Source organism: Anser anser (assembly GCF_964211835.1).
Source record: "Anser anser genome assembly, chromosome: 2".
In the NCBI taxonomy this organism is placed as follows: Eukaryota; Metazoa; Chordata; class Aves; order Anseriformes; family Anatidae; genus Anser; species Anser anser.
This window is the reverse complement of record NC_139721.1, coordinates 49,467,775-49,495,116: the sequence shown is the minus strand read 5'-3', so window position 1 is coordinate 49,495,116 and position 27,342 is coordinate 49,467,775. Positions and strand designations below refer to the sequence as shown.

General features: G+C 43.3%; 2 protein-coding genes across 3 annotated transcripts in view; both read right to left on the bottom strand.

Moving 5' to 3' along the window:
- NPC1 (NPC intracellular cholesterol transporter 1) overlaps positions 1-12,812 on the bottom strand; it is a 28,011-nt gene extending 15,199 nt beyond the window's left edge. Inside the window, exons 1-6 of the mRNA XM_083823930.1 lie at positions 12,501-12,812; positions 5,671-5,793; positions 4,338-4,444; positions 3,600-3,775; positions 2,530-2,697; positions 1,620-1,869 (exon numbers count right to left, since the gene is read on the bottom strand). Coding sequence (XP_083680056.1) covers positions 1,620-1,869; positions 2,530-2,697; positions 3,600-3,775; positions 4,338-4,444; positions 5,671-5,793; positions 12,501-12,578 — 902 coding nt within the window. The 5' untranslated portion in view covers positions 12,579-12,812. The remainder of the gene's footprint in view (positions 1-1,619; positions 1,870-2,529; positions 2,698-3,599; positions 3,776-4,337; positions 4,445-5,670; positions 5,794-12,500) is intronic.
- Positions 12,813-19,661: 6,849 nt separating this feature from the next.
- Positions 19,662-27,342, bottom strand: part of ANKRD29 (ankyrin repeat domain 29) — a 31,407-nt gene continuing 23,726 nt past the window's right edge. For both annotated transcript variants that reach the window (XM_083822343.1, XM_083822344.1), the window contains 4 exons: positions 27,234-27,332; positions 26,695-26,790; positions 25,548-25,646; positions 19,662-23,980 (listed from right to left, as the gene is read on the bottom strand). In XM_083822343.1, the coding sequence (XP_083678469.1) occupies positions 23,897-23,980; positions 25,548-25,646; positions 26,695-26,790; positions 27,234-27,332 (378 nt within the window). In that variant the 3' untranslated portion in view covers positions 19,662-23,896. The remainder of the gene's footprint in view (positions 23,981-25,547; positions 25,647-26,694; positions 26,791-27,233; positions 27,333-27,342) is intronic.

Below are 27,342 nucleotides of genomic sequence, written 5' to 3'. Positions count from 1 at the left end.
GTACCTCCTATCACCATCCACTGAAGCAATCTCCAGCTTCTTTAATCCTTCGGAACAACCCATGGACTTGTCATATTTCTTAAATTTTTCCAGCTTGCATCAAGAACATGTTCTCTATAGAAGTTTATAACAGCACAGAGAGCTTCCTTAAACTGATCATAACTTAACGCAGTAACATTAGTAAGGCATCTGCATTAGAAATATTTGACTTCACTAGTCAAATGCCTTAAGTTACATGTATTTAGGTTAAAGAAATGTCACAGCAAGGCAAGAGACATACAGATATTTTTTGTCCTGAAGACAGACAAGTTACAGCATTGAACTCTTACAGACCTATACTGCACACACATTCCCAGTACCTAGAGCAGATAAGTTCTATAGCAGACAGTTCATACTAATCTCATCATTAGATCTCCTAATTATGGACAGGTATTTTCAGCTGTGAACCACACATCTCAGACACCCTCACCATTTTGTTTTGTTTATTATACATGTGGCTCAACAAGATTACTAGACAAGACTGCTGAGCATGTCACAAGCTTTTTGTATCCACTGTCCCTGCCCAGATCCAGCTTGTTACACAGCAATTCTGGATTCTGGGTCATAATTGAAAAGCACTACCTTACTTAAGGGCATTAGGTGGCTGAAGCCTCTAGAAAATGCTACCAAGAAATATTAATAGGCTTCCACTGCTCAGGATGGCTAGTACACCCACTCCAAAACATTTATAGCTACAGTAGATTGTGTTCTTTACTGGTGAGCATTGTGTAGCACGGAGAAGCTTCCTTGCTGTGCATTACTTACAAAATGCTGTTATCTCTGGAAGCTCACTTTGTTTGGTATTTTCAGAACAGAAAGACAGAAGTAGTCATGACAATTTGCAATAGGGCAGTGATTGTTTTGTTACAAGTGTTAGTCTAAACATAAGTTACCGTTAGTCTGCTATGATAGCATGTGGCCACCAATACTAGATATTGCCTAGATATTGCTCTTTCCTAGTGATCACGAGTTGAATTCTTACAGTTTTGTTATCTTTAAGAAGCTTTCAGTGATTCTTCTCCCAACCACATATCCTGACAAAGTACAGCATGTTGTAAATAACTTGCTTTCACATCTAACAATAGCCAGGACTAATGGAGGTTTAAGCTGGGTATTAGAAAAATTTATTCACTGAAAGGGTTATGAAGCGTTGGAGCAGACTGCCCAGGGAGGTGGCTGAGTCACCATCCCTGGCTGTATTCAAAATACATGTATATATGGTGTTTAGGACATGGTTTAGTGTTAGACTTGACAGTGCTAGATTAACAGTTGGACTTGATCTTAAAGGTCTTTTCCAAGCTAAACAACTCTATGAAACACTGCATGTGGTAAACGGGCCTCTCCATCACTAGAATTTTCTAGCTCACTCCAGTTTTGCATCACCTAAACAGGTTTTTGCACTCACTTTCTACAACATGCTTTTATGAGTTAAAACAGCCCTTGCAATTTTAAGCATCTGTCACAGAATAGGACTTTTGGCTGGGTGATCCTAGAAGGAAAAGCATAAACTTTCTGTACTGGGCAAAGCTGTCTGGGAAAAGGCAAGTTACTTTCAGAGCCGAACATTTTAAATGCTTTACCTGTAACACCAGATACCAAAAACAAGCGCAAAAAATATAAGTAGAAATCCCATGTAGGAGATCCACATGATGACATACATAGCATCCAAACCAAACAAAAGCCAAGGAGCAGGTAATGGAGGGGGTTGAGGTTTTGGACCACAAACAATTGAACAGTCTTGACAGCTGCATGGTCCTGTTGAATCATCCACAGACTCATTACAGCCTTTGGTAGCATTGTTCATAGGATTCATTCCATGGACAGGAACATCTATGACAAGCAAATAACACATTGCAGAGCCGGTTTACTACCAGGTAGAATTCACACCTTCACAACACAAGCTTCCCAGTGTATGAAATGAACCCTTTACACTGAAGTCCCCTTTACACACAGTGGCTTTTCTCAGCCCTGCAGAAGAATAAAACCATTGCTATCTTCCACAGCAGGCATAGCAACTACTTAGAGTTGTCTACTCACTAGGTAACTAGTCATGTTTTTAAAACACTTCAACCTGTTAACCTTGTTGCTGTGGGTCATAGAAATACTTTTAAATTGTTAAGCACCCTCTGCCCCCGACTATTCAGACTCTGAAGCCCGTAACAGTTTCCTTACGAAAATCCTGAAGGACATTGCCCTAGTTCCCCAAAGAATACAAAAACTATTCAGTTTCCTAAGACGGGTCCCATCCCTTAATGAGTTTTAGGCATCTATAGCAAGAAGCTGAATAGAAAACAAGTGTAAAGTACAACTTTCAAACAAACAAAAAACACACACAAACCAAGATGATCAGTTTAGGTTACATTGCTTTGAAAGCCTCTGCCTGCATATAATCATTACTGGGCAACTGTTTAACAAATTAGTGTATTGTCTACTGTATGTAGCCTCTGACAGAGGCTTGACAAGCAAGGACCATCCCCCTTTTTTTTTTACCTGAAAAGATAGGAATAATGCTGAAAGGAGTTTGCCCATTGTCCTTGCTAAACATGTACTCAATCCAGTTGGTAGCATTGCAGTCCTTGACTTCCTTACCACACAGTAGCCCCAAGGCTTTAACATTACTTGATGGAGCCTCAACATCTTTGCAGGCATTATACATTGCTAGGAAGAATAAAGACAGAAGTCATTAAACCAACATTAGAATTTGGGTGAGCATTATGATTTTGGGAAAAAGTAAAGATCCACCAAATTTAAAGAAAGTGCTTATAGCTTTCAAGATGAACATCTTAAGATATTTAAGTAATGCTTTCAGTTTTATTTAATAAACATTGTAGTGTTTTGCAATGGCTATCTTAGTCTATGTAGGCCAGCAGAACCTGCATTACACTAGAACTTACTTCACTTTTAGAAGGAACGGAACCTAATATCAAGTTATTCTTTCAGAAGAAGTTGTAACTTAAATGATATTCAAGGCACTTTTGACCCGTAGGCCCTACATGACTTTCAAGCATCTCTCAAGTGTCTCATAACTTGATTATGGGTTACTATACAAAATGCTCAAGGGCTGAATTAATGCTTTAAGCTTGCTATAAAACCAATACAACCTGAACTTCTTGTTTTTAGGAAAAAAATATTTGGTTTTCTGTACTGGACTATAATAGTTCATTTCAGGAAGAACGAGTGTCTCAGAAGTGAGAAAATGCACTATGTATGAACTTGACTACCATTCTCACTAGCCAGTTTCAATATCAAATAGGCTTTGGAAATTCAGTTAGCAACAACTTTGTGTTTCTGAAGATAAAGTCATCAGGGTTAACAGCAAGTAGACATTGACACTGAAAATCTATACATCTGAATCTTCAAAAAACACTATTATGTGTCAGTGTAAGGGTCTCCTACCTACACAGAAGTCAGCGTTCTAACAGTTTTGAGGGGGACCTACTGGCATCTCTTTGATGCCTTGCACTTCAAAAGACTCAGAGTTGGCTCCTGTCCCCCTCCCAACTCTTCCAGAAGAGTTACCTTGATAAAGGTCTAAGTAAAGTATCACATCATCTACTCACCATTTGCAAAGCCTTCTCCAATGAAGTACTGCAGCTCTGTAATGCTGCTTTTGTTCTCTTTTGAAACTGGATCATAATAAGGTACGGTGCTTGTAACATTCAAAAACTCAGACTGATTTGGACTGCAAGTCAGTTCACAGAAGAGGTTAATCAGGTTGTAGAAACATGAGGGACACCTGGGTAGGAAAGTCAATGAACAGCAATCAGATTAAGAGGTAAAGATGAGACATCAGATTTGACCTCCACAGTTGTAAATAGTCTGTTTAGTGACAAAGTATTTAAGATCTATATCTAAAGTGTATATTAATATATATAAATATGTACAAAATTATCCATACATTAATTGGTGCTTAAAATCATTTAATACTCTCCAGGCAAAAGTATGAACATTACTCACTAGCAAGATTTCATATGCCCCAAATAGCAGATACAAGCATAAGTTGACTGTAACTTCAACGAAAACAAGTGCTGCTACCAGGAAGATTGAACAGTACACTTTGTCAGTAGCTCAAGACAAGCTACGCTGGTATTTATTCCACCAGCTAACTCAACCCATACTGCAGTTGTTTCATGGAGTTAAAGTCTCTTGATAGGAGAAAAGAAGTTTTTACAAGAGCTCACTCCAATAAGCCTTTAAATGAAATATCACATCTTCTACAGTTTAAGTCAACAGAAGTGGCTTGATGTGCTTTCTGATGTTAAAAAAAGCCCTAGCTGCTTAGCCATTCATTAGCATACCGGGAGAGAAACTGTAGAGGCAGCTGCAAGTTGTTTTTCAAAGTCTGAAGCTGAAGGACATCGCAGCAGGTACTAACATTGCCAAAATATAAACCCGGACAGAGTTCCTTAAAGACAAACAATATTGAGATCAGTGCAGGGGGAGGAAGAAAAAGCACATTTAAGATTAAAAACTCTTTATAGTTGAGGGTTCTATTTCAGCATATTTCAGAAAATATTTGTTGTTGTGGGAGAAGCATGAAAGAAATAATCAGTTTAGACAGCGATATACATTAGGGAATAGGGAGAGAAGAATCACATGCATTATTCAGGGCGTCACTTCCTTTAAAAAGCTCTTTCAGATGATCTTTAGTCACCAGGGTCTATATATAGAATTATAATAGTATTTGAGAGTCTATTAGCAAGTGGACAACACTTGTTTATCCAAGTTGAAAGTATTCCTGCAGCTTATGCTTTAGTACAGAATCTGATGCTATCCAGAAGGTAAGTCTCAAAAGGCAAGCCACTAACCAAAGTCACTGATCACCTGGAAGAGCCCAGTTTATAGAAAAGAAATGCATTTATTTTAAGACTAGTATAACCACTAGCAACATAAAAGAATAGTCCATTAAGTCTTCTGAAGCAGCGCAACACACCAGTCAGCTCACCTACGTATTTAAGTCATCGCTGCTACCAGCCAAACCATCATTTAACTTCATAGCTATTTCACACTTTAGGGCTTGGAACTACCATCTGCCAGAAGACAAGCCTGGCAATACCACCCTGTGTTGTACATCCAGCCCAGAAACTCGATTTTAAAGTTTGGTTTTGTTCACTTTGGCAGCTAAAGCCCAGATACAGCCACATGGCCTCATACCAGGCACAGCTAAAGAGACTGATTGTTGCCCAAATTTGCTCCATCTGAATGACTGGTGTCAGTTATTACTTTCCGAATTAAGGAATAGGTTGGGAATGATTGTCTGATAAAAAGTACAGTTTTAGTCTCATCTTTTAGAGATCTGAAGGACATAACTGACAAATGTCACAAATCAGAAGGGTGCTAATAACAGTCTGACTAAGGATTGCTCAAAGCAGTGAGAAAATAGGCAGGAAGGTGAAGAAATCCTACATTTAAAGTTTTGCTTGTGCGAGTCTGTTGATCACATGCTTTGGATACCTCATACCCCTGAATAGAAACAGTGGTCTATCACCTTCACACCATTGGGACTACAATCTACACCTGCAAAATGACAAAATCCATTTACCTTCTGATCAAGTCAGAATGAGACAGCTAAAAATCATAACACAGGTCCAAGAGAAACAGTTTTTTAGCAGATCTCCTGACGAAGCTCACCTGCAGTAAGTCATAGCCATCCTTCGGTAGTGCTATCGGTGGTCCGTCGTAAGCACAGTTGTATCTCTTGTCTCCGGATGCAATTCCACATTCTCCATACCAGACACACGATTGTGGAAGTACCTAACACAACATGATGTAGCTGATCAACTGCAAGGAACAACTGCCGAATTTTTCAGCTACTTGGAGTTTGCACGTTACCACTCCAAGGGTCACTTACAGTCCAGATTCGATAACTTCTTGTGATTTTAATCTGCGTATGTACTACAGAAAGCACCCACCAAGAAAAGCATGCACTGACATGGCACACGTTAACACCCTGATCTCCAGCTCAGCTTTCCTCCCTTCTCGGCCCAGCTACAGGCAGCAAGTACTCTGTCTACAGAGAAGTCTAAGTGGAAGAGTTACTGAAGAAAAAAAAAATAAAACATCGTCAAATAAAAGGTGCTCTAGAAAAGAGTTTCTTCATGCCAAGACAGCACAGGCGATTAGTGAGTTAAACTGTCATTTCAGAGCACGAGTCAGTGTACAGGGAGAGAAGTACATTGCTTAAATGCAACGCTTTCAGTTCTCCCTGCCACCTTTTAGCCCTTCTTGCAAACCCAGCCACCCCGCAAGAGATTTTGAGGAAGTACCAGCAGAAAGGATTGTGAACCAGAACTTGACAGCTCTGCATTCACCACAAAAATGCCACTTATTGTGACAAATTCAGAGGATGATCTTCATCAGCACTTGGAAATGTAAGCATGCAACAACCAAATTTGCAAGACGGAATTGGAGCTTACAGTGGTAAGAAAAAGGTGTTAGGCATCACTTAAAAAAAAATCAAAAAAACGTTCTTTATTAAATGCCTACAGTGAAGGAAATAGAAAGAGCACAACAGAACCTTGAAAGCCTTCTGTTTCTGCTCAGTAGAGCTAATACAGAGATATCTGAAATTCTAACCCCAAAATATTTACTCTGAAAATTAAAACATTTAAAGAAGCAACACAACGACAACGTGTTTATAGTAGAAGCTCGAAAACAGCTCCAGGGTTTTGCGAAGCACCTGTGCTTCGGCAAGCTCTCATCAGAAGACTGCCCGGTACAGTTTCAGAGATAACTGACCTATTTTTTTAATCTCCCAAACAACCTTGACTTCGCATTTGTGGAAACACCATATGCTTATACAGCAAGGACAGACTGCTGCGCTTAGTGCCTGCCCATGACTAACGCTGTTTGCTGACCAGAGAGGCCCCTGAAAGGCTGCATTCATAATGCCCCAGAGCAACCCGAGCCAACAACAGTGCTCCCACGGTATCCACTTTTATGGACTTTTAGGCATTTTTAGGCACTGGATTCTTTAAAAAGCATGTTAGCAATTGGATGTTTTGCAGGGAACAGAATCAATTTATCTGAACTTGTTAGAATCATTTTCCCTTTACTTGGCCTGGACAACACAGCCCCGCTCCAAGTTACTCACTACAAACTAGGTCCAAAAAAATCAGTTTAAGTACCACTCACCCAGATCACTACTTCATTCATCTACTTCAGCATCTCTTCTAGCCAAACCTGGAACCAGCTGTCAAGCGTTCCCGTTTCTTATATACAAGCTGGCAAGCAACCCTTCAGGTTGCGCCTTTAAACACTGAATGTTTAACACCCAACATAAGCCAAAAAGTTAAATTGCCATAAAAACTTGGATACTAATTACAGAAACACATTGTGAATTTGTTCATGCATGAAATAAATACACAATGTCTAAGCTAACAAAGTTTGAAGTCACTATCTCCATTTACTTCCTTACACCTATATATTCCAATTCTAATAGCAAATATCTACTAGTAGAGGGAAGGCTCGGGTGTCTCCATGTCAGAAATGACTCAGCCATCTCTTCGAGCAGCAGCATAGATTCACTATTATTCTCACAAAAAGGCAAAGATTTGAGCTGTTTACCACCATCAGTGAGACCAGAATTAGGTATTTCTTGTATCTTGTGCAGGCTTTCATGTTTAGTCTAGAACGGTTTGCAATCATACTTCGGAACACCTTCTGTGCTGCATGAAGGTTTGTAATTTAACACATCCTGATTTAAGAAAAAAAAAAAGTTATCAACCTCCTCTTTCTGAAAAGACTTAACTACTTCCAGAGTGAAAAGTTCCATGCACCTGGTAACGCAAAAAACTTTTCATGGGGGCACTTCTTCCACAGAAAGATTTACTTTAAATTTCAGCTGTCCCATCAGGCTGACTAGTAACTTCTGTTGCTTTTACAAGTGTTATCTGCACAATGAAGGAAGCGTTAGCTTCACATAACTACACAGACACAACAAAATAAAACACTGGCTGTATTATGTTATCACGTAGTTGTCTATAAATTCACCCACAAGGTTTTCTGCCATCAGGATGGAACAAAAAAAATGTGTATTTGCACAAGACAAGCCTGGTCACACACACAGAAGTATTCAGTTATTTCACAAGAAAATAAATCAAGACGAGTTATTTTGGCTTATCAGGGTCAGTTTACACTTGTAAAAATTTGAATAAAAATTTAGAGCCCCATTATTCAAGTTTGACATGGATAAAACCTCAAACAGAAAAAAAAAAACAGGTTTCTCTCAAACTTTCAGCCTGTTTAGAGAACATGAGCAGGTCAGTTACTCTTAACTACTAGAAGATCACTTAGGCCTAGGACTGCAAGTTACAATATTCCATTTTATTTCAGTGTTAACATCAACCATTCAATTTCAGCGACAATCTAAGATTTGACACTCATGCTGTGACCTAGCAGGATCTAATAAAAGTTTGAATTTTTTCCCTGAACTGATAAGCCTCTGGTGATACTTGATTTACAGTGGTCTAACCAAGTCAGTAAGCAAGGATAAAAAAACAACCAAAACTTTTGACTGTTAACTTCAGATGACATCAGCGTAGCTCTCAGATATTAGCAAGTTAACAGCATGCTCATCCCTGAGTCAGCCGCAAAGCATAGGAAAGGGCTGGTCTGCTGGTGTTCAGTGTCCACAGATACTCCCAAGTTACTAAATAACTTACACCATCATCACTGATAAGATAGAGCTGAAAGTTCTTCCCCCAAAAACCCTCTAGTAAAGGCTAGAGTAAGTTAGAGAATAAAATAAGTACTTTGTTCTTTCCACGCCTTCAGAAAAGCATTCCTCACTGGTAGGAAAAGATACAGATGAGTAACTGTTGTTGTAAATAAGCCATAGTTAACAAAAGGTAGTGCTTGGAGAGTCAGGCTTCTACATCAGTTAAGATCTGGGTGAACAATTGTCACCTTACTTAACTGGGTAAAAGTTCTGGTCCCAAGGCGCAGTGAGAAATGCGTTGAACCAAGCTCCCTTCTAAACAAGGCGAGGTACTCCACGAGGCTCTAATGCAGGTATTTTAGAGGATCACATTAAGTCCTCAATACTGTGAAACGAGATTTCCATAAGTATTCTCCCAAGCAACAGAAAGTTGGCTTTAAATTAAAGCTGTTCCCTCCTGCCCCACTCCCAGAGCTCAGAAACCACCTTGCAGTACACTCATGCTGGCCTCCAGTACTTCCAGAGCTGAAAATCAAATTCCTGCTTCTGGCAGAACTATGTCTGAAGAGAAGCTTCGCCTCATGTCGGGACTCCAGGAATCCCAATAAACCTGTACACAAGCACGTATTAGCATTTCATGACTACTGACAGCGTTCTACCAAGGTTCTGTTACAGCTCTCCTATTCCCAGGCATTATCATTTGTTTGGAATCGAGCTAGCATTCCAACAGATCATAAACACATTTCCTGCAGTCCAAGTTTCTTCAGTGGCATGTTGAAACAAATCAACAATCTCCAACGCCTCCAGAAACATTAGCCATCAACAATGAATATGTCGCTGTGAAGTGGACAAAGGACAACGATGCTGTTGTATACAGAAACACAGACTACTTGTAATCTTCCAAATACCAAATGACAAGTGAACATTGTCTGGCTCTCCAAATTAAGATCACTAATGTATAGAAAAGGCAACAGCATCAGATTCAGCTGTTTCCCTTTCCTTCTTCTAGCATGGTACATCTGGGATCCTACATGGCAAGACAAGCTATTCCAAGAAACATACTTCCCCCACTCCCCTCCATTAATATCTAGTCCACATCACACTTAATAGTGGGTGGATATTACCCACTAGATTGACAAACTGAGCTCTAAGGGAACACAGTACTACTATGTTATCTTTAATAAATGGTAACGTTGGCTTATGGAGACAGGTGACTAGGTTAAGCTTGCAGATCTGCCCCAGAAGCTGCACATTATTTGACAGCCCTCCCTGTCAGAGGAGCGGTCCCTGGACTAAAGGAAGCTTTACAGATTTCTATTCTTACTCTGCATCTCTTCCAGTAATTTGTTCAGAAGCAAAGGATCCAGAGACAAGCCTTGTCAGCTAAGTTCCTCTTGTTCCTCTGGCCACAGGTTAAGTGTCTGCTCCCTTCTGAAAGGCAAAATCATTAGGTCCTCCTGGCCAGGCAGAGCAAGTCCTAGCTGTGGAGTTATCTAAGCACGTCACCCGTACTCAGCACATCACAGGAAAGTTCAGGTCAAGTAGGATGAGAAAGCTGCAACGGTGATAGTTGTGGTGATCTGTGGGAGCAAGCTGGTGTTAGCTGACAGTGATTTGATTTTATTGGAGGAATAGACAGATGCACTTCTGCACGCAGATTCAGAAGGCACGAGGCCCCTAACTAGCAGCTGTCTGCAACCACGGCCATCTGCACAAAAGTAACTCCGATGCCCTGCTGAGGAACAGCAGTAACACCGCACCACACCCAGACGGATTGCTCTGGCTGCTGCCCAGCGAAGTGCTATTCACACCTCAGTCACCTCTCCCCTTTAAGAGGTCTTCCTCACCTTCCACCCAGACAGACTATGAACAAGTCACTCCAGATTTTCCAGGAAGCAGCTCCAGAGCAAGGCCGTAAGACTTGTTATGTTGCAGTCCCTGATGAGCAAGTTCCTCCACAAAGGCATTTCAGACCTTTGTACCACGGGCCAGGTAACACCGCACACAGAACTGCAGGCCACAAGTCTGAGACTGAGCACAACCTGCCACTAACGTCTGCCAGCAAGGATTTCAGAAACATTCCAGTTACTTTGACTCTACAGCCTGGGATCCCAGTGTCTGACGGGAAACAAGTGCCCAGCCTTGCTTAACCACTAATTTGACAGCTTGAGTTTTAGCGTAATTATAGAGAACAACTGAAACAGAAGGCATGAAGTATACTGGACAAACTCTTGTATGCCAAGAAGTTGGTGAGAGAATAAAAAAGTGTTTCAAGAGTCTTGAAATTGACTCCTTAACTTAGGGGAAAAAACAACAACTGAACCTCCTGTAAGTCCACATTCAAAAAAAAAAAACAGGCATAAGGGAGCCAAGGTTTTTAATGTAGCTCTTAGATGGGTAGTTAACACTCAGCTAGTAGGCTACCTGTCACAAGCTCTGCCCCACGCACAGTTCAGGGAGAAAGATGCATCCTGCATAGGCCAAATGCTTCAAGCTCCTTGCAATCCTCCTGTTATACAAATTAAAATGCCTCCCTAGCTCACTGACTGCAAAAAAGAAGGAAGATGTCAAATGGCACTTCGGTTTACACATACCACAACTGAAAGCATGAAAACATTCTACCAGTACACTTGAGAGAGCACCAGTTCAGCTTCAGGATGCCTCTCTTTTGCGAGCAAACACTACGTAGGCTCGGTCTAACTGAAGGATCAACTTCTTTGAAAGGTATCAAGGACACTTTATGTAATGGTTAGCTGTAAGTAACAGTTAAAAAAAAAAAATCAAGTCCAAGGTTTTCATTTCCCTACACCCCCACCCAATTTTGCTTTCTTGCATTAGGCATGCAGGCTTTAATTCTGTAAAGTCACTTTCACCACGTTAACTTCTTATGGACCACAAAGCCACATCCTCTACAAGGATACCCCAGGCCTTAAGGGAACTTGTTTCACGTTCCCCTAGCTCAGTGCCCCTCCTTCTGTCACCAGAAGTTCTGTATGGCATCTTTTCATTCCTGTACCTGCCCGGGGCACGCCTCATCACTATGTGGTGTGGTATGTCCCTCCAAAATCATTACAGAAACAAGTGTTTGGAGGGTACAAAGTTCATTAGCTACTCCTCTGGAGACCACGAGCCATTAATAATGGATCAGCTTCTCCAGCTGCAACAGAAGGAACTTCTAGTCTTCTGTTCAAGCTCCTTAAAGCAGATGAGGATACCCGAACAGGAGGACCTCAGCACACACACACAGGATGATGAACTTGACAGCTTGAACAGGGTTAAGCGTAAAACCTGACTTAGCATGTTTCTAAGTTGGCTGGGGGGGGGAAACAAGACACAACCTCGCCAGGCACTCCGTGTTCCTCCAGAAAAGTGAAGCACCTCACTCCTGCCTTGGACGACGAAGTAAACAAGATGTGACCGAGAAGAAAGGATTTAAAGCTTTATGCTAATTTTTTTCCTAGAGCATCTTAGCAAGGGAAGTCCAACTCATTTCAGCCCACGACTTTACAGAAGCGTACGCTCTCAATATGAGTACCTCAGCGAGAAGCAGGTCTCACTGCACAGCCGATTACTTTCGGAAAGCTCTTGCTTTCCTCACCAACCTCCGACAGCAGGCTAAACGACAGGCGGGTGCCATTCGCGAGCCTCCCCACCCACATACGACTGCCCGGCCGCTCGCACGCCCCGAGCGCTGCACAACCGGGGCACGGCCCGGGCAGCCGCTGCCTTCTGCAGCCTCGGCGGGCGATCCCCGGCGGGGGAACCCCCGCTGCCCAGCCCCAGCTCCCCGGCAGGGACTCACCTGTGCGGGGGACAGCAGCAGCAGCAGGAGGAGGAAGAGGAGCAGCCCCCGCCCGGGGCAGCCTTGCGGGCTCCCCATGGCGGTGCGGGGAAGGGAGCGGGTGCCGGCGCCGCAGCGGCAGCGGGGAAGCGGCAAGAGAAAGACGGCAGCTGGGGGAGGAGAGAGGAGGGAAGAAGAAGCGGCAGCCGCGCAGGTCCGGAAGGGCCGCCCTCCCCAGGCCGGGGTGTGCTCACGGCCCCGCCGCCGGGCCCCGAGGAGGAGCGGCGGGGGCCGAGGGGCCGTGCCCGGGATCCGCCGCCAACCGCCCGCCTCGCCCCGGCCGCGGGGCGGGGCCGCGCCTCACGCCACCGCCCGGCCCCGGCGGCGGGAGGCAGGGAGGGAGGCGGCTGGGTCACACACACGCACCCTGCTGGGGATCCCCCGGTGGGGTGACGAGGGGGGTCTGGGCGCTGGGTCAGACCCGCATGGGTCTCCTCAGGGCCGGTGGTGCAAGAGGAGAAGCGGAGGAAACGGGGTGTCTGGTCCCCATGGGTGCCTCACCCCCATGTGCAAATCACCCCCATGGGCACCTCACCCCCATATGCACCTCACCCCCATGGGCACCTCACCCCCATATGCACCTCACCCCCATGGGCACCTCACCCCAATGGGCACCTCACCCCCATGGGCCCCTCACTCTGGTGGGCGCCTCACCCCAATGTGTCCCTCACTCCGACGGGTGTCTCGCCCTGATGGGCACCCACGCAGTCACCTCCTGGGGTGAGGCGCCCACCCAGGGCCCTAGGTTTACAAATACACTGGAGGGAACTCCGGGCTGACACCCGACCTACTCATCATTTCTTGTTTTAGTCGGGTCTTGTGATCTGCCGGGGTCTCGTGATCGGCCGCCTGGTGTGAGCTGCGCCCGCGGCGGCCGGTTTGTTTCCGTGCGAGTGGAGGTTTAGTGGCGACTGCATTGCTTCGGTTTCTTCAGAGCCAAGTTGTGCCTCTTCAAAATGAAATATTCTGCATATGTTGTATCAGCAGTATGCTAGCAGGTTTTTATAATATAGAAGTATTAATCACATAGTTTATAAATGCCTAAGTAGTCTCAAAAATCCCATCTTAGGCAAAAGCTTCTTAATTTTGCTTTAAAGTTATCAATCTGTGATTTCAAAGCATTCGTCTCACGATCCCACATGTGTTTGACCGCATGGCTAGCTGCTATTACGGCACAGCTGCAATAAAAATAATCCCCGAGCAAGGCGGCTCAGGTTGCGTGGCAGAAAATCAGCTCTCAGTGTTGATTGCACAGCGACTCTACTGCCGGTGAATTTGCCTTGCCGAATTTTGTTTGTTCCCGACATGCTGACATCAGGTGGCCTGATGGGTGTTGCAATCGTTTGGGAGCAAGGAGATTGCACTCAGCTGATCTGTTTGGGATCCGTCTCGAAGGAAACACAGGAAGACAGCAGCGTGTGACATTCGTGTGCTGCTTCTCTCTGATTTATTTCCCCACTACTTTGTTGCCTTTGTGGCTGTTCAGTGCACATTATACTGCTGGAATTTAGCTGATATTGCCATCTGCTGACAAAAATATAGGTTGTTCTTGGTTTCGTATATTCATGGGCTAATTTATGTTGGCAGGGACCTCTGGAGGGCCATGTAGTTTGGCTTTTTGCTGAAAGCTGAATCCATTTAGGTCAGGTTGCTCAGGGAATTGTCCAGTTGTATTTTGAATAGCTTCAGAGATGGAGATTTCACAGCCCTGCTGAGCAAGCTGTTCTACCGTGTGACCACACGGGATAGTAAAATGTTTTTTCCTGTACCTAAAGAGATTTTGCCATGTTCCAGTTTGAGTCTGTTGCCACTGTGCTATCACTGTGCTTGTCCGAGGAGAGTGTGGCTCCAGCTTCTCTGCATCTTCCCGTTAGGTAGTGGTGGAGAGCAGCAGGACGTCCCCTGAGCCGGCGTTCTGCTTAAGGCTGAACAAACACAGCACCCCCAGCAGTCGTGCTGGCATTAAACTGGACTTGCCCCAGTATGTCAGCGTCTTGTTTATTCTGGGGAGCCCCAGAGTGGACCCAGGACTCCGGATGTGGTCCAACAAGTCCCACAGAAGGAGGAATAACCACAGTGCTTGACCTACTGGCTACACCCTTGCTAATACAGCCTAGGAAGTGGTTGGCTTTCTTCTCTGCTGACTCATGTTCAGTGTGCCGTCCAGCCCAGCCACCATATTCTTCTCTGCGAAATTGCTTTCCATCCTGCTGCTGCCCAGCTTGTACTTTTCCAAGGGATTATTCCATCCCAAGTGCGTGACTTGGCATTTGGCAAGTGCTAACGAAAGCTGAAGTACCTAAAGTTAATTGGTGTGTCTTAATTGTGTTGTCATAAGTCAAAATTTTATTCAGCACTATGCAGTATGATCTGAAAAGCAGGGGACCGAGTTGCCACATTTTCTAGGGACTCCATGTAAGCAGAGGATGCAGTGGGCGTAGCTCACATAGCTACAAGTTAAAAAAAAAAAAGCAGGAACCTTGTTTCAGTGCTGGTGAAAAAGGTAAAAGGACAACAAAACTGACTAAACATCTCATTCCCCAATGAACTGCATAGAAAAGTCATCTAAGAATCATAGGTGAGACAGAACTGATTTATAATGTTGCAAAACAAACACAAGGGAATCTATTGCAGTGGCAATTTCCACCGTAAACTAATTAAGCCCATAATATCACACTTGTCTACCACCTACAGTACAGACAGAGGAGGTAATATTTTAATATTTATCTAAATCTCTGGTCGATACCTATATTTAGAAGGCTGTCTAAATTCACATTGTTGTTCCAGTGCAATGCCTTCACATACTGCCAGTTTTTCTACACTCATGAATGAAAGTGAGGTGGAATAGAGGCGAAGACTGATTACCAAACACTAATCTGACTAAGCCCATCAGAGTTCTGAAATCCTTCATAATGGCAGATGTGGAAACATGAACATTTATCTGTTTTCACCTTTCTTCTGTATGCTGCCAGCCAGCGGCTCAGGGCTGGGTATTCGTTCAGTCCTATTGCAGCCTTCAGTCTCGGTTGCAGCTCTCTGCCACATGTAGTTGCACGAGTATTAAAAAGTCAATGATAAAGCTGGCACATTTGACTGTTTCGTCTTAAAGTTATCCCTTTCTGTCTGGGCATGGAAAAAGTAGCCCTGAATAATGAACTCAGATCGATGCTGCCAGCAGCTCACGGCATTTTCTGTGCTGCCAAAGAGACTGTCCGGGCTGCTAGCTGTGCTTACAAACGTCTATCAAGATGTGTTTTATAAGGCTCCCTTTTAAGCCCAAGATTATGCATAGCTTTTAGGGATTGTCTGCTTGGAAGGAAGGGAATAGTTACTCTGGTTCTCAACAGTGTGTGTTTTCCTGCCTGGAAGAAGATGCTAATATTAATTCATAGCGTAGGATGTCATTTGGTGTCCCTGTCACACCCAGCTGGTCCTTCTGTTGTCCATTAGGATGAAATAAATACTTTCCCTCACTGAATACCCTTTTGGTGTGAAGTTATCTGCCTGGCAGCTAGTGTGAAATAACGACCTGCTTTGTTCTGTCCTGCTTTGACAGCAAGTCCTGAGCTCTGCTTTCAGAGGTGTTTCCATGGCTTTACCCAGTGCAGAAGTGAAACATGTTGCCGATTCCACTAGAAACTCACTTGTCTAGTGGTAATGATCGTGCAATTTCCAAATTGCAGTCTGCCTGCAGAATTACATGCACGTAGAAATGGAAAAACTACGTGATCGTTTTGCAGCAAAGTCAATTAAAATGTCTGTTGCTGTTTTTTTTCCCCTATAATTTATTACGAGCCTTTGTTATTTCTATTGCGATAGCGCCCGGAGGCCATTGCAAGAAGTGGGAGCTAGGTTAAGCAACACGTTTCATAAGCACACAGGAAGGCAGGGTGTTCTGCATGGAAATCTTGCCTCCTGTGTGAGGACAAGCTTCTACAGGTGGGTGGGTTTGCAAGTTTCACCCAGTTTCTCACACCTCCACTTTCTTTTTTTTTTTTTGTAGAGCCAGTCAAAACCACTGTAGCATGCCCCAAGAATATTTTTCCAGCCAAGTCAGAATAATTCCTGTACTGAACAAAGCTGGTGTTTCCTATTTGGCGTTGTAAGCAAATCGTATTGCTTTCATTTGTCAGCCTTCCGCACCTGTGAAGGCCTGTTCGACTTTTAATTGTCCTGGCCTCAGAGTAGCTATTACTTTGGTCAGATGCTCCTGGCTTCAGACTTTCCACGTGGGATCAACTCATGCTGCGGGGGATGACAGCAGTCGGCCTGAAGCTGCCAGTAGTGTTAAATATAGGTGTAGTGTGTCAGGTGATGCTGAATCAAATCTTTTTTATCTTTTCATCTTTGTATCTGCCCTAGCATATTTGTAGGGCTGTTCTACCGTGTCCTATCCTCACTCTTTAGCATCACGTGTTTTCTGCATTTATCGTTGAAGGTGCCAAAAAAGTGTTCATTTTTACTACATTCTAGGTGGAGTTATTTATTACCTAGTAGCAAAAGCTCAGGAATTGAATTCAGAAGATGAAAAGCTTGACCCAGTTTTGCCATGAACTTGCTGAATGATGTGGGTGGGTCCCAACCTCTCCAGTACAATTTCCTCCTCTGTAAAGTGGTGCCTATTGTATGGCAACATGGGATCCAAAATACCCCAAAACAGGTTTCAAACAGTAAGCTGCAGGAGGAAAGCACTGTAGAAATACAACTTCTTATTAAAGCAGAGTTTGGAGATATACTGCACTTGTTGCTATGAGCAAATGTGCAGTGTGTACTCATGCCAGGTACTATTCACAAGCACTGATTTACTAACAAATTCAAAAGTTCACCTCATAAAGAGCTGAGTATGGCTCCTGGTTTGCATTAACATCCGATTCCTGTGTCCCTGTGAGCACCATGCTGCCACGTGTTTATCTCAGACTTTGCTGTCGAAGTGGAGGAGAAGGGCAGAAGTATCCCAGGGAGTCCCTGTGGGTACTACCAAAACCTGACTGAGCACCTGCAGAGACTGTTCTTGGAGTCCTCAGAAAGTGGAGCAGTTCTGCCTCTTCATGCAGTATAGTCTGGACAAGCAGACAATGAGACTTGGTATCTCATTTCCAAAGGGATTATAGGAGCCTGTACACATACCCTAGGCACTATGTACACATACACATATACATATACACCGTACAAGAAAACACATGTGCAGTACATATAAAACTACACTTTGTTTCTGGTCTGTCTTTTGTGTTAGTGTCATGCTCTGTTTGTGCATCCGAGCCAGTGAAACCTTTTCCATGGCAAAAAGTTGTGTCCCTCGCTCTTTCCTGACGTAGCTGTGTTCCCCGCCGGCACATCATAGATTGCTGCGCTGTTCCCTGCTCCCTGGCAAAGTGCAGCACTATGCAGAGCTCATGCCAGCTCTGGGTGAGCTGCCTCAACATTAAAAGCAGAACATTAAAGCATTAGTCCAGTTAAAATGCCTTGTCAATATAGTGAGAGTGAAATGGTTTATTTACAGACGGCCTAGGTATGTGCCCGAGGTGTCATTTTGCCACGCAGATCCAGGGCACAGTTGCTAAGCATATGGTCTTGTTATTGATCTCATGAGAGCCAGCATCTCTTTAAATCACTGAGGAGATAAAGCAAAAAAAATATTGACTCATATATTTAAGGTCGAAAAGGCTATTATGATCACATAATATTACTTGCTGCATATCATATAATTTCATCCTGTAATTCCTAAATCAAATGCAAAGTGCTTCAGATGAAACATCTTATAGATTGAAAAGTAATTTTAAACAACAACAATAAAACCCACTCAAATGATGAAGGAATCATCTCAAACAATTTGCTTCATTAGATAACTAGCCTCACTGTTGAAAACCCACAGCTCGAAGTTTGAATTTGCCTAGTTTCAGCCTCGTGACACTGCATTTTGTTTTGCTTTCATGTGCAAAATCAAGGAGCTCTGCGTTACCAGAAATCATCCTTTGTGGTTATTTAGTCCATGAACAAGTCACAATACTATTCTCTGTACAGATGGAGATTGTTTATTGACTTGCGACTGTAGGGATTTTTGACATCGATTGAAAATGTAGCTCATCACAACAGAAAATTGTAGTAATAAGGCAAAAGGCTTGGGAAGTCAAACACAAGGTCAAAAATAGAGTTTTCAGTGTAGACTCTTTTTCCCTTTTATAACGATTACAATCCACTGCTTACTGTAATAAACATATCAGCGGGATTTAGACTTTATTTTTTATTTTTTAAACTGAAGCGGGTCAAATCAGCATAAAGACCAGTTTTACATTTAGAAATAATAACTGAAACACTAAGGCATGTTTGACTAACTCAATAAAAGCATAGTCATACTCCTTTGTTCCCAAAGTTGCTTTTTTGTAATCTTTCCTTCAGATCTGACTTAATGGATATTAATGTCAAGGGGAGTCTGCCAGTGAGGTCTGGATCTGAAACAAACCTCATTATGTCATGCTAAATTAAATTTTCCTGTTTTTCAAGCCAGGGCATTGGCTCTGTTTGTTTTGTGAATGCTATCTCATCTGTAAAGGCCTGGAAAATAATGGTCTAATGAATCAAGTGGAACAGAATAAAGTGGTCTTAACAAGAATAGAAAATTAATTCTGGAATTCTGCAAATAGAAAGAATAGGATACAGAAGAAGGCAAATAAATATTGAAGTGTACGGATAGTTAAGATAATCTGAGCAGTATGTTCATTTTTATTGAAATGACGGTGTGGAAAAATGTGTTTCAGCAAAGCAATGTTCCCATTGTAGAATATTAATCTTACACTGAAATACATAAATTTGTATAGGTTTTATGAAATGCATAAAAGGGCGTGTCAAAAGAAACCAGAATTCAGGAAAGTATGAACATGACATTTGCAAGGACCTTCTGCAGAGCTACTGTGAGAAGCCACAACTCCGTTTAGTCCTGTATGTGCAGTACATCACTCCATCGCTGGAAAAAAGAGCCGTGTGTATGATCTTTGGTTGCATTCCTAGCATACATTAACATTTTGTCACCACTGACTCAAGGAGTGTGGCACAATGACAAGGTTTCCAAACAAAGGCAGTATTTTATGTCTGTTCAGTGTTTGTATTAAGGGGAGGACAAACAGGCCAGTTTTTGTGCTACCTCATTTTCAGTACAACAGTTCTGAAATTTCCAGGACAACATGAAATTTGGTTTACTTACGGATTTCCCAGTAGTCACTATGATTGGCGGAATAAAATGTAAGTTATTCTTGTGATTAGGCTCCGACTTTGAGACAAACAATCATTGTTAAAGTGCATTAAATGTCACCTGCAGCTCTTTGATCGGGTGCTTTAACCTAGAAGAGACTCTCAGCTCTTCTAAACTAAACAAAGGGAGGTGGATCACCAGCGAGACAACTTCGCTGCAAGGAAAGAACGGGGAGTGCAAGAAGAGGCATTAGGTCGGGGGTATGACATTGCCTTTTGTGTCATTACCAAATACCTGTCCCTGCACACTGCACAGCAGTGATCATCTGAAATGAAGAGCTCTGTGTATCTGGGAGCTCTGAGGCTACACCACCACCATGTCACTGGTGGGATCCCGTTCTCTCTGTGCACCACAGGCCTTTCCTTGCACTTTTCCTTATCTTACATTGGCTTGATATCAGTGAAATAAAGGCATGGCGCTCTGTACTTTTCCTCGACTCCTGTGTCACATGTTCTTGCACCTCCTTTGTACTCACTTGGAGCTGCTGGGAAGTCACCAGTCCTGCATAAATCCCAGTTGGAGAGGGCAGCAGGCTGGGCCCCTGGATGTTGAAATGAAAACATTTGGGCCTGTTATCCTGTCCCCACTCTAGTTCATCCTGACATCTAGGAAGCAGACTTGGTGTCCCTTAATTTCTGGTCTAAATTTGTTCTTGCCCATTAACATGAACAGATGAGCAGTTGCTGCATTTCACCGGTGTGTGTATGAAATCATCTATTTCCCTGCCCAATAGGTTTTGGAGCTTCCACAGAGCACTCTGAAAGCCTTGCACAAAAGGCACTACAACTATGCAAAGAACTACTGTTGACATCAATAAATCACTTCAGCCAAGAAGGGGAAGCAGGTTTCCAGTTTAGAACAATAAACAAACCACAGCAGTGTTTACTGAGCACTTTAAAGATAACAGTGGCTACATAAATACTAAGAATTATTAAGGTTTCTTTGTGAAAAGGTTAATTGCATGGTGAGGAACAGTATTGCAACGTCCAAGCCCATCTACAGGTAGAATAAGCACCTTTTGGTTACTGGGAACTCAAAGCCACAAATGGACCTCTCCTCAAAGGCTCTGAGATGAAACAAATGCTCCCAACGGGAAGCTCTCCGTGCTTAAAATCCCAAGCTGGATGAAGAGTGCCTTTGCTGAAGACAACTTCAACTTCAGCCTGAATGTGGCAGAGAAAGACTTTGCTGCCGGTACTCCACCGCTGGTCCAAGGCCTGCGTGCCCTATCACCCAGCATTAATGAGAGCCAAGAGGGAGCTACAGGCTTCTCCCTTCAACCTGTGGCAGCTCCACATTTCAAATATTGTTTATAAACAAAAAGCCTGTTACAGCCCAATATTACTCAGAAAAGAGGACCTGGTAACTGTATCTACTCAGAAGGAGGTCAGCAGATACCCCCTACGGGATGTGGCATCCCAGATGTTCCTCACTGGTTGCAGTGGAACCTAGGCCGTGGTAGCCAGTCATGGAGGAAGCTGGAAACAGGACTTGGAAAGTCCTGCTATAAATGGTGGGGAGCATTTTCCCATGGACAGGCATCATTCAAGAAGCTCTTTTGCCGAGTAGCTGCCCCTTTTGGGGTGAGACTACTCAAAAAAAGAAAATATTCCTGGCAGAAAGGAGAGACTGCCTGTGGATACTAGACAGCTGCAGGTTGGTCTCCCAGCATGTTCACTTCAGCCATCACAGGGCCACTTCTGGCTTTCCCTATCCTCTCCCCTACACTCTGACATCAAGAGAAATAGGAGACCCTCACCAACAGTGGAAGCTTCCACATTTTTGGAAAATTGATAGTTACAGCCTGTCTGATACTATTTATTGCTCACCCAGAATCGCTGGCTACTGAAGTCCTTCCAGTGATTATCCTCCTCCTTTACAACTATGAAAGGGCCTTTTATCTTAACAGTGTGGTTGTTCCCAGCTGTTGATCTGAAGAAACTTTAAGGAGAAAGACCAGTATCATGGCAGGGCTGCCTAGAGTCCCTCTGGCTTTCTCCGAAGCAAAATGTTCATCTTTGACCCGCTGGGGGCTCCAGACGAACCTACCCTCTTCAGTGTTACTTGTTAAAGAAGTCCAGTCCCATAAAATGCTGTGCAACTTAAGTTCCCAATAAGGCTCTTGAGATTTCTGCGTGCTCAATATTTTTTAGTCTGTCACAGGATTGAATCCTGGATACAATCATCCTCTGCACGTCTTGCATAATTCTTTGGTTCTGTACCAGTTTGTCTGCAAGTTTCAGTTAGGCACAACATTATTTTAATTGAAAAATACAACAGCATGAATTACCTAAACAAAGAGATTTTTTTTCTGGTGTTGTCTTATGTTGTTGGAAAACTTAAAGCTTTTCTTTTCAATGCTGAATAGAAATCGAATAGCAATTTCAGCTTGCAAGCAAAGGTATGCCCACTTCTGCACTCTTCACCAGAACCCCAACTTCTTATCTAACTTACAAGAAGAATAACTTTATGATTTGGCAATATATATGGCTAATTCGTTCTCAGTAAACTACATTCATTTGTGCAAACTCACTAATTTTTTTTTTTAAACTCACTGAAGCAAAGTGCAACAATTCAGCTGAATCCCAGGCAGATATTTTTTAAGCAGAGACCATTCTGAGTTTCCTCTCAATCTTCTCTGTCCTCAACATCTTAAGCAATTTTTCAGTAAATTGCCAAGGTCTGAAGACAGATGAAGTCCCTGGATTTATGTACTGACTAACATTATAACTCGACTCAATGTAAAAAGATCTGTGATGTGTTTGTGGCTAACAAGACTTAGTGTATGTTTATACTGCAGGAATGACTGAGTTTTGATGTAGCATCTTACAACAACATGCTTATAACATAGCTCTTTACAAAACCTTAACAATTTGCACTGCCTTCTCCACGCAGGCACTAGTAGCATGTCTTATTCTAAGCATCTCAACCACAACAAAGGCCAAAATTGCTGTTGAGAGTTCATTTTCCAGGCCCATGTTAATTAGTGGGCCTGTTTGAGCGTGGCTACATGTAATCCTCTCATCAGCTGTTTGAACACGTGTACGACTGTGCACTTCTCCCTTAACTCCTGCCACAGAATTTGGGAACAAGTGCATTGCATAGTAGTTATGGATACCAAACCATAGTGTCACATATGGGGTCATGCAGAACATAGATTACTTGTATAGCATCTGTACTGTTAAGTATCTGTATAGCGTCTGTACTGACAGCCAAATTTCTGGTGTACTTGAGCTATTGAATGGTATACTCTGGTTGGTTTGCTCATTAACTGTTCTTCCCCTGCTCGTGGAAATGCACATATGTATGCTGTAGGGCTGGGGATGCCTTCCCACAGCACTGCATATACATTGCAAAAAGATCCAGATGCTACACCAAAGAGAAAATCATCTTTCTTATTATTTGTTCAGTAGCTTTTGGCATAATTCGTAATGATCTGGATCATTTTATGGACTGCCACATAGAAACAAAAATGTTACCAAAGCCCTGCACTGTCAGGAGGGCTTTTCCTGTTGGGATGTTGTAGATGGGATGTCACCTGTAGCCCTACGTGGCACTTGGAGGTACAGAGGAATCGTCAGAGGCAGCACTGCCACCAAAGGGAGGGCAGCAGCACCATGAGGACCAGCTGACTCCAAACAGCTGCAAGACCTGGGCATCCTTTTGGCACAAGGGCTGAGTGCTCCCAACCCATGAGTGCACCCCAAGGCACTCATTGCAGGCGTGTGGCCATGCCAATAGAGGGACGCATCTCCGAAACAGCAGGAGCACTTGGGTGCATGGGGATGCGTACACTGCGGGCGTGGAGGAGCTAATGTCAGTGCTGGGACTGGTGGGGCCCGCGAGCATAGGTAGGGCTGCAGGGCAAACACTGCTCTCAGGCCAAACCCTACTCCTGTTGCGGTCCTTCTGAGTTCAGCGATGCCAGATGGAGGCCTGAGGGCATGGCGACTCCATGGCAAGGGCCTCATGTGTTCACAAGCATATACTGATGAGGCTGATCAGTTCTGCAAACTGTTCCAAAAAGACCTTCTTGGGCAACCTAGGTTTACTGTCATGATAGTGTTGTCAGGGCACAGCTCCGTCAAACCGCATTTGCTACAGGGCAGCATTAGCTCTTCCTTTGCTTTTCCTTTGTGCGAAGGAGTCGGAGGATGCGTTCATTTTTCGTTAGCTCTGCTGGCAGCTCGTTTGCCTGGAACAAAAAATCTTGAGGTTAGCAAAAATGAATGATTATTTCCAAAATATGGTTCAAAAGCATTACGCTTTTAATGCGTAATATTTTTAATGTCATGGTATAACCATGACGTGCTTATTTCAGCTTTGTCTCCACCACTGTTGGAGATATCTTAAAGTTATCTTTCCATGCAGTGTGCAAGTCTCACTTAAGTCTTCAAAATAATCCTAGCATGGGATTTGTGTGGTCAGCTTATTTTGTGCTGCCTGTCCAGGCTAAATGGTATCCTTTGGGTTCCCTATGCTGCTGCCACAAAACTGAAAGAGAACACGGCTGATGAGTCTTTGGGGAGATGAGGCAGATCTTCAAGTACCGAAGTCCATAAAAATCCAAAGAAAAACTTTAGTTGCTATGAAATAGTCAGTGCTATTGTGTAGGATAGGTAGTAGAATAGCAGAGCTTGGTCTTCTGTACTTACTGAATACAATTGTAATAATTGAAAATATTTATAATGAGGCTACTTCTGAAAATCAATAATTCTGTTCTGCAAATGTACTGTTGTGCCAAATTGCATGTTTTTTCCCCAAAAAAAAATCTTTAGGAGAAGTTATAACCACAGATTTATTCTGTACAACCTCCTTCTGCAAATCACTACCAACAGCAGAAAAATCTTGCACATTGTTTGGATGATTGCATCAAAACAAAACGTATATTAGCACAAACTACTGTATGAGTGACATTAACTCTGCTGCCATCAAGTGGATTGATATAGGAATTACATGCACGGATTTTATATTAAATAACCAAAGCGTTCAGAAAGCATATGCTGGATTACTTGCATTATAAACTTTCGTTCACGTAATCATAAATCAGAAGTAAATACCAGTCCACCCGTTCACAGCTTAACAAACCCTGCTAGATATTAAATGCTAGAAGCAAATAGTCCACAAACACAACTCAGAGGAAGACATTTTCAATGAAATGACCAAACATTTAATGTTAAAACACGTAATAGATTTTTTTTTTTAAGTTTCCTGCAGAAAAGTTGATGTCATAAAAGGAATATGAAATTGCTTCAATAAACTAACAAATTTGTAGAAGACCTTGGAAAGGTGCATGTAATTTTGAGGTATTTTTGATATTAGCAATGTGCTAAATCCTAAGCCAATTTTACCAGAGGCACCCAGATATAGATTTCTCCTACTGTGGACATACCCTTCGTACACGTCTGTGAAATGAGACACGAATATAACTTAGGACTTACCAAACCAAGTAACAGATTACTGTTTCCCTAAAACACAGTCTAGCTGTCCCATGACTAGTTACAGCTAACAATTTAACCTGTGGTGCTGGGTTAACGAGTGCATGAGGTTATTCTCAGGCTGACATTACTTCACAGGTAGCAGCACCCTAATAGATGCTTGTGTACAAAACCTGATGGACTGAATGGTGGTGCTGCAGGAGAGGATCAAGGTGCAGTCGTGGTCTTACACAGAGACGTGGACAACCACCACCTACGTTGCACGCACAGGCGCTCCAAAGCTCAGCGCCGGTCCTAGCCCCGGGGTGGCAAGCCAGGACGTACCTTGTTCCTCAGGCACGGGTCTGCTCCTGCCTCCAGCAGCAGTGCCACCGTCCTCACATTGCCGCTCAGAACAGCCGCGTGGAGAGCAGAGGTCCCATTCTGGAAAACACCAACGGAGATGTTTGGAATCAAAAAGGCAGTGAAACAAAGATGTTTGCAGAGAACAAACCCACAAACGAGAAATAACGTGGAAGAGATTAGGTCGTGAAAGCCTGATGGTGATTTAGAGAGGGTGCTGGCAGGCTAGTGGACTACAAAGGAGGTGATGTTAAATGCTTTAATAAAAGCGAGAGTCAGGTTCACTTTACCACAGTAATATCTTCTTTTTAAAATTGCCCTTGTCAATAGATTAGAGGTTGAAAAGCACACGGCACTTGCTGCTGCCTGGTGAAATCAGCCATTCACAACTGAAACAGGAGTACGAGGCGTAATGGAAACCAGCTGTGCATTTTATCTCCTTTCTCTCATGATTAATGTTCTCCCTGGCAGGCAGCTGAATGGTGATTTTTATCGTAGCTGACCTTTCGTTCGTGGCTGCAAGCTGACAGTTCACGTAAGTGTGGAAGCTATTTCTTACTCTTAATTAACAATCAAGTTAATGCCACCTGGATTTTCAAGTTTATCAAAACTGCCAATTAGTTGCATCCACAGAAGTCATCAAAGTGTATCATTTATGGGTGCATGAATTTGATCAGCTATTAAAATGCAGCTTCCAGATATCTGCTATTATTTTTGAGTCACTGGTTGAATTCAGAGGAAAACAGAAACAAACAGAGAGTTACTCACAACTGATCTCTTAGGGTTCTAGCTTACTGACTAAAGGCAATAAAAGGGCAGGGTATAATGCTGACAACTGCACCACCACGAGCAATCTGTTTACTGTAGAAATAAAATCAGCTGACAAAAAGCAAGAGAATTCCTCCCACAACACGATGTCCTTCCTTATTCCAAAAATCAATTTCACAATATCTTCTGAAAAGATTTGTTTGTATGTAGCACTAAAGGCTTAATAAAGAAATTTCATTTTTCTCTTGACTTTTTGGGCTCAATCTCTATCGTCTTCCACTTGTCATGAACGTCAGGTGTTTCATTAGACCCTTTGCCTTCTTGAGTTTCTGTCTAAAAATAAATGTGTTTCACTACTAACCTTCAGCAGGCCAAGGGTGGGAGAGAATTTAAGTAGCTCTTCTATCACATTGTTGTAGCCTTTAATGGCAGCCTTCAGCAAAGCAGTTGTACCATCCTTTAAAAGAGAGAAGATCAGCTCAGTCACAACAAGTGTTCACCCACATTCCCCTAGGCTGGAGGAAAACACCAGCTGTTCCCCCCACAAGGTCTCCTCTGCTCATCATCTTTGAGGAGGCACCTCCAGAGATCAGGCTGCTAATTCTAGGGCATCTGAAGGATTGTTCCTCTGAAAACCTCAGGGTGAAATGAACCAGTCACAACCCATATCACGTCTGTCCCTCATTTATACGGACATCTTCATTCTCTTATTCCAGGAGGTCCTTCCAGGGAGCCATCCCAGACACGCAGGCAGAAACGGAGCCCAAGAGGGAGCTTTACAACCTGACAAACAGAACAACCTCTGGGGACACTGGGCCACCCCTCAGACAGCCTAGCGGCCTCAAAACACGCCAGGAAGCGCAAAGCTGCAGACAGAGCACAGGAAGAGGTGGCACTCACATCCCTCGCGGCGTCCCGCTCAGCTCCCCGCAGCAGCATGACTCGCACCACCTCGCTGTGGCCCATCTGCGACGCGATCCACAGGGGTGCTGTCCCGTCCTTCAAACAA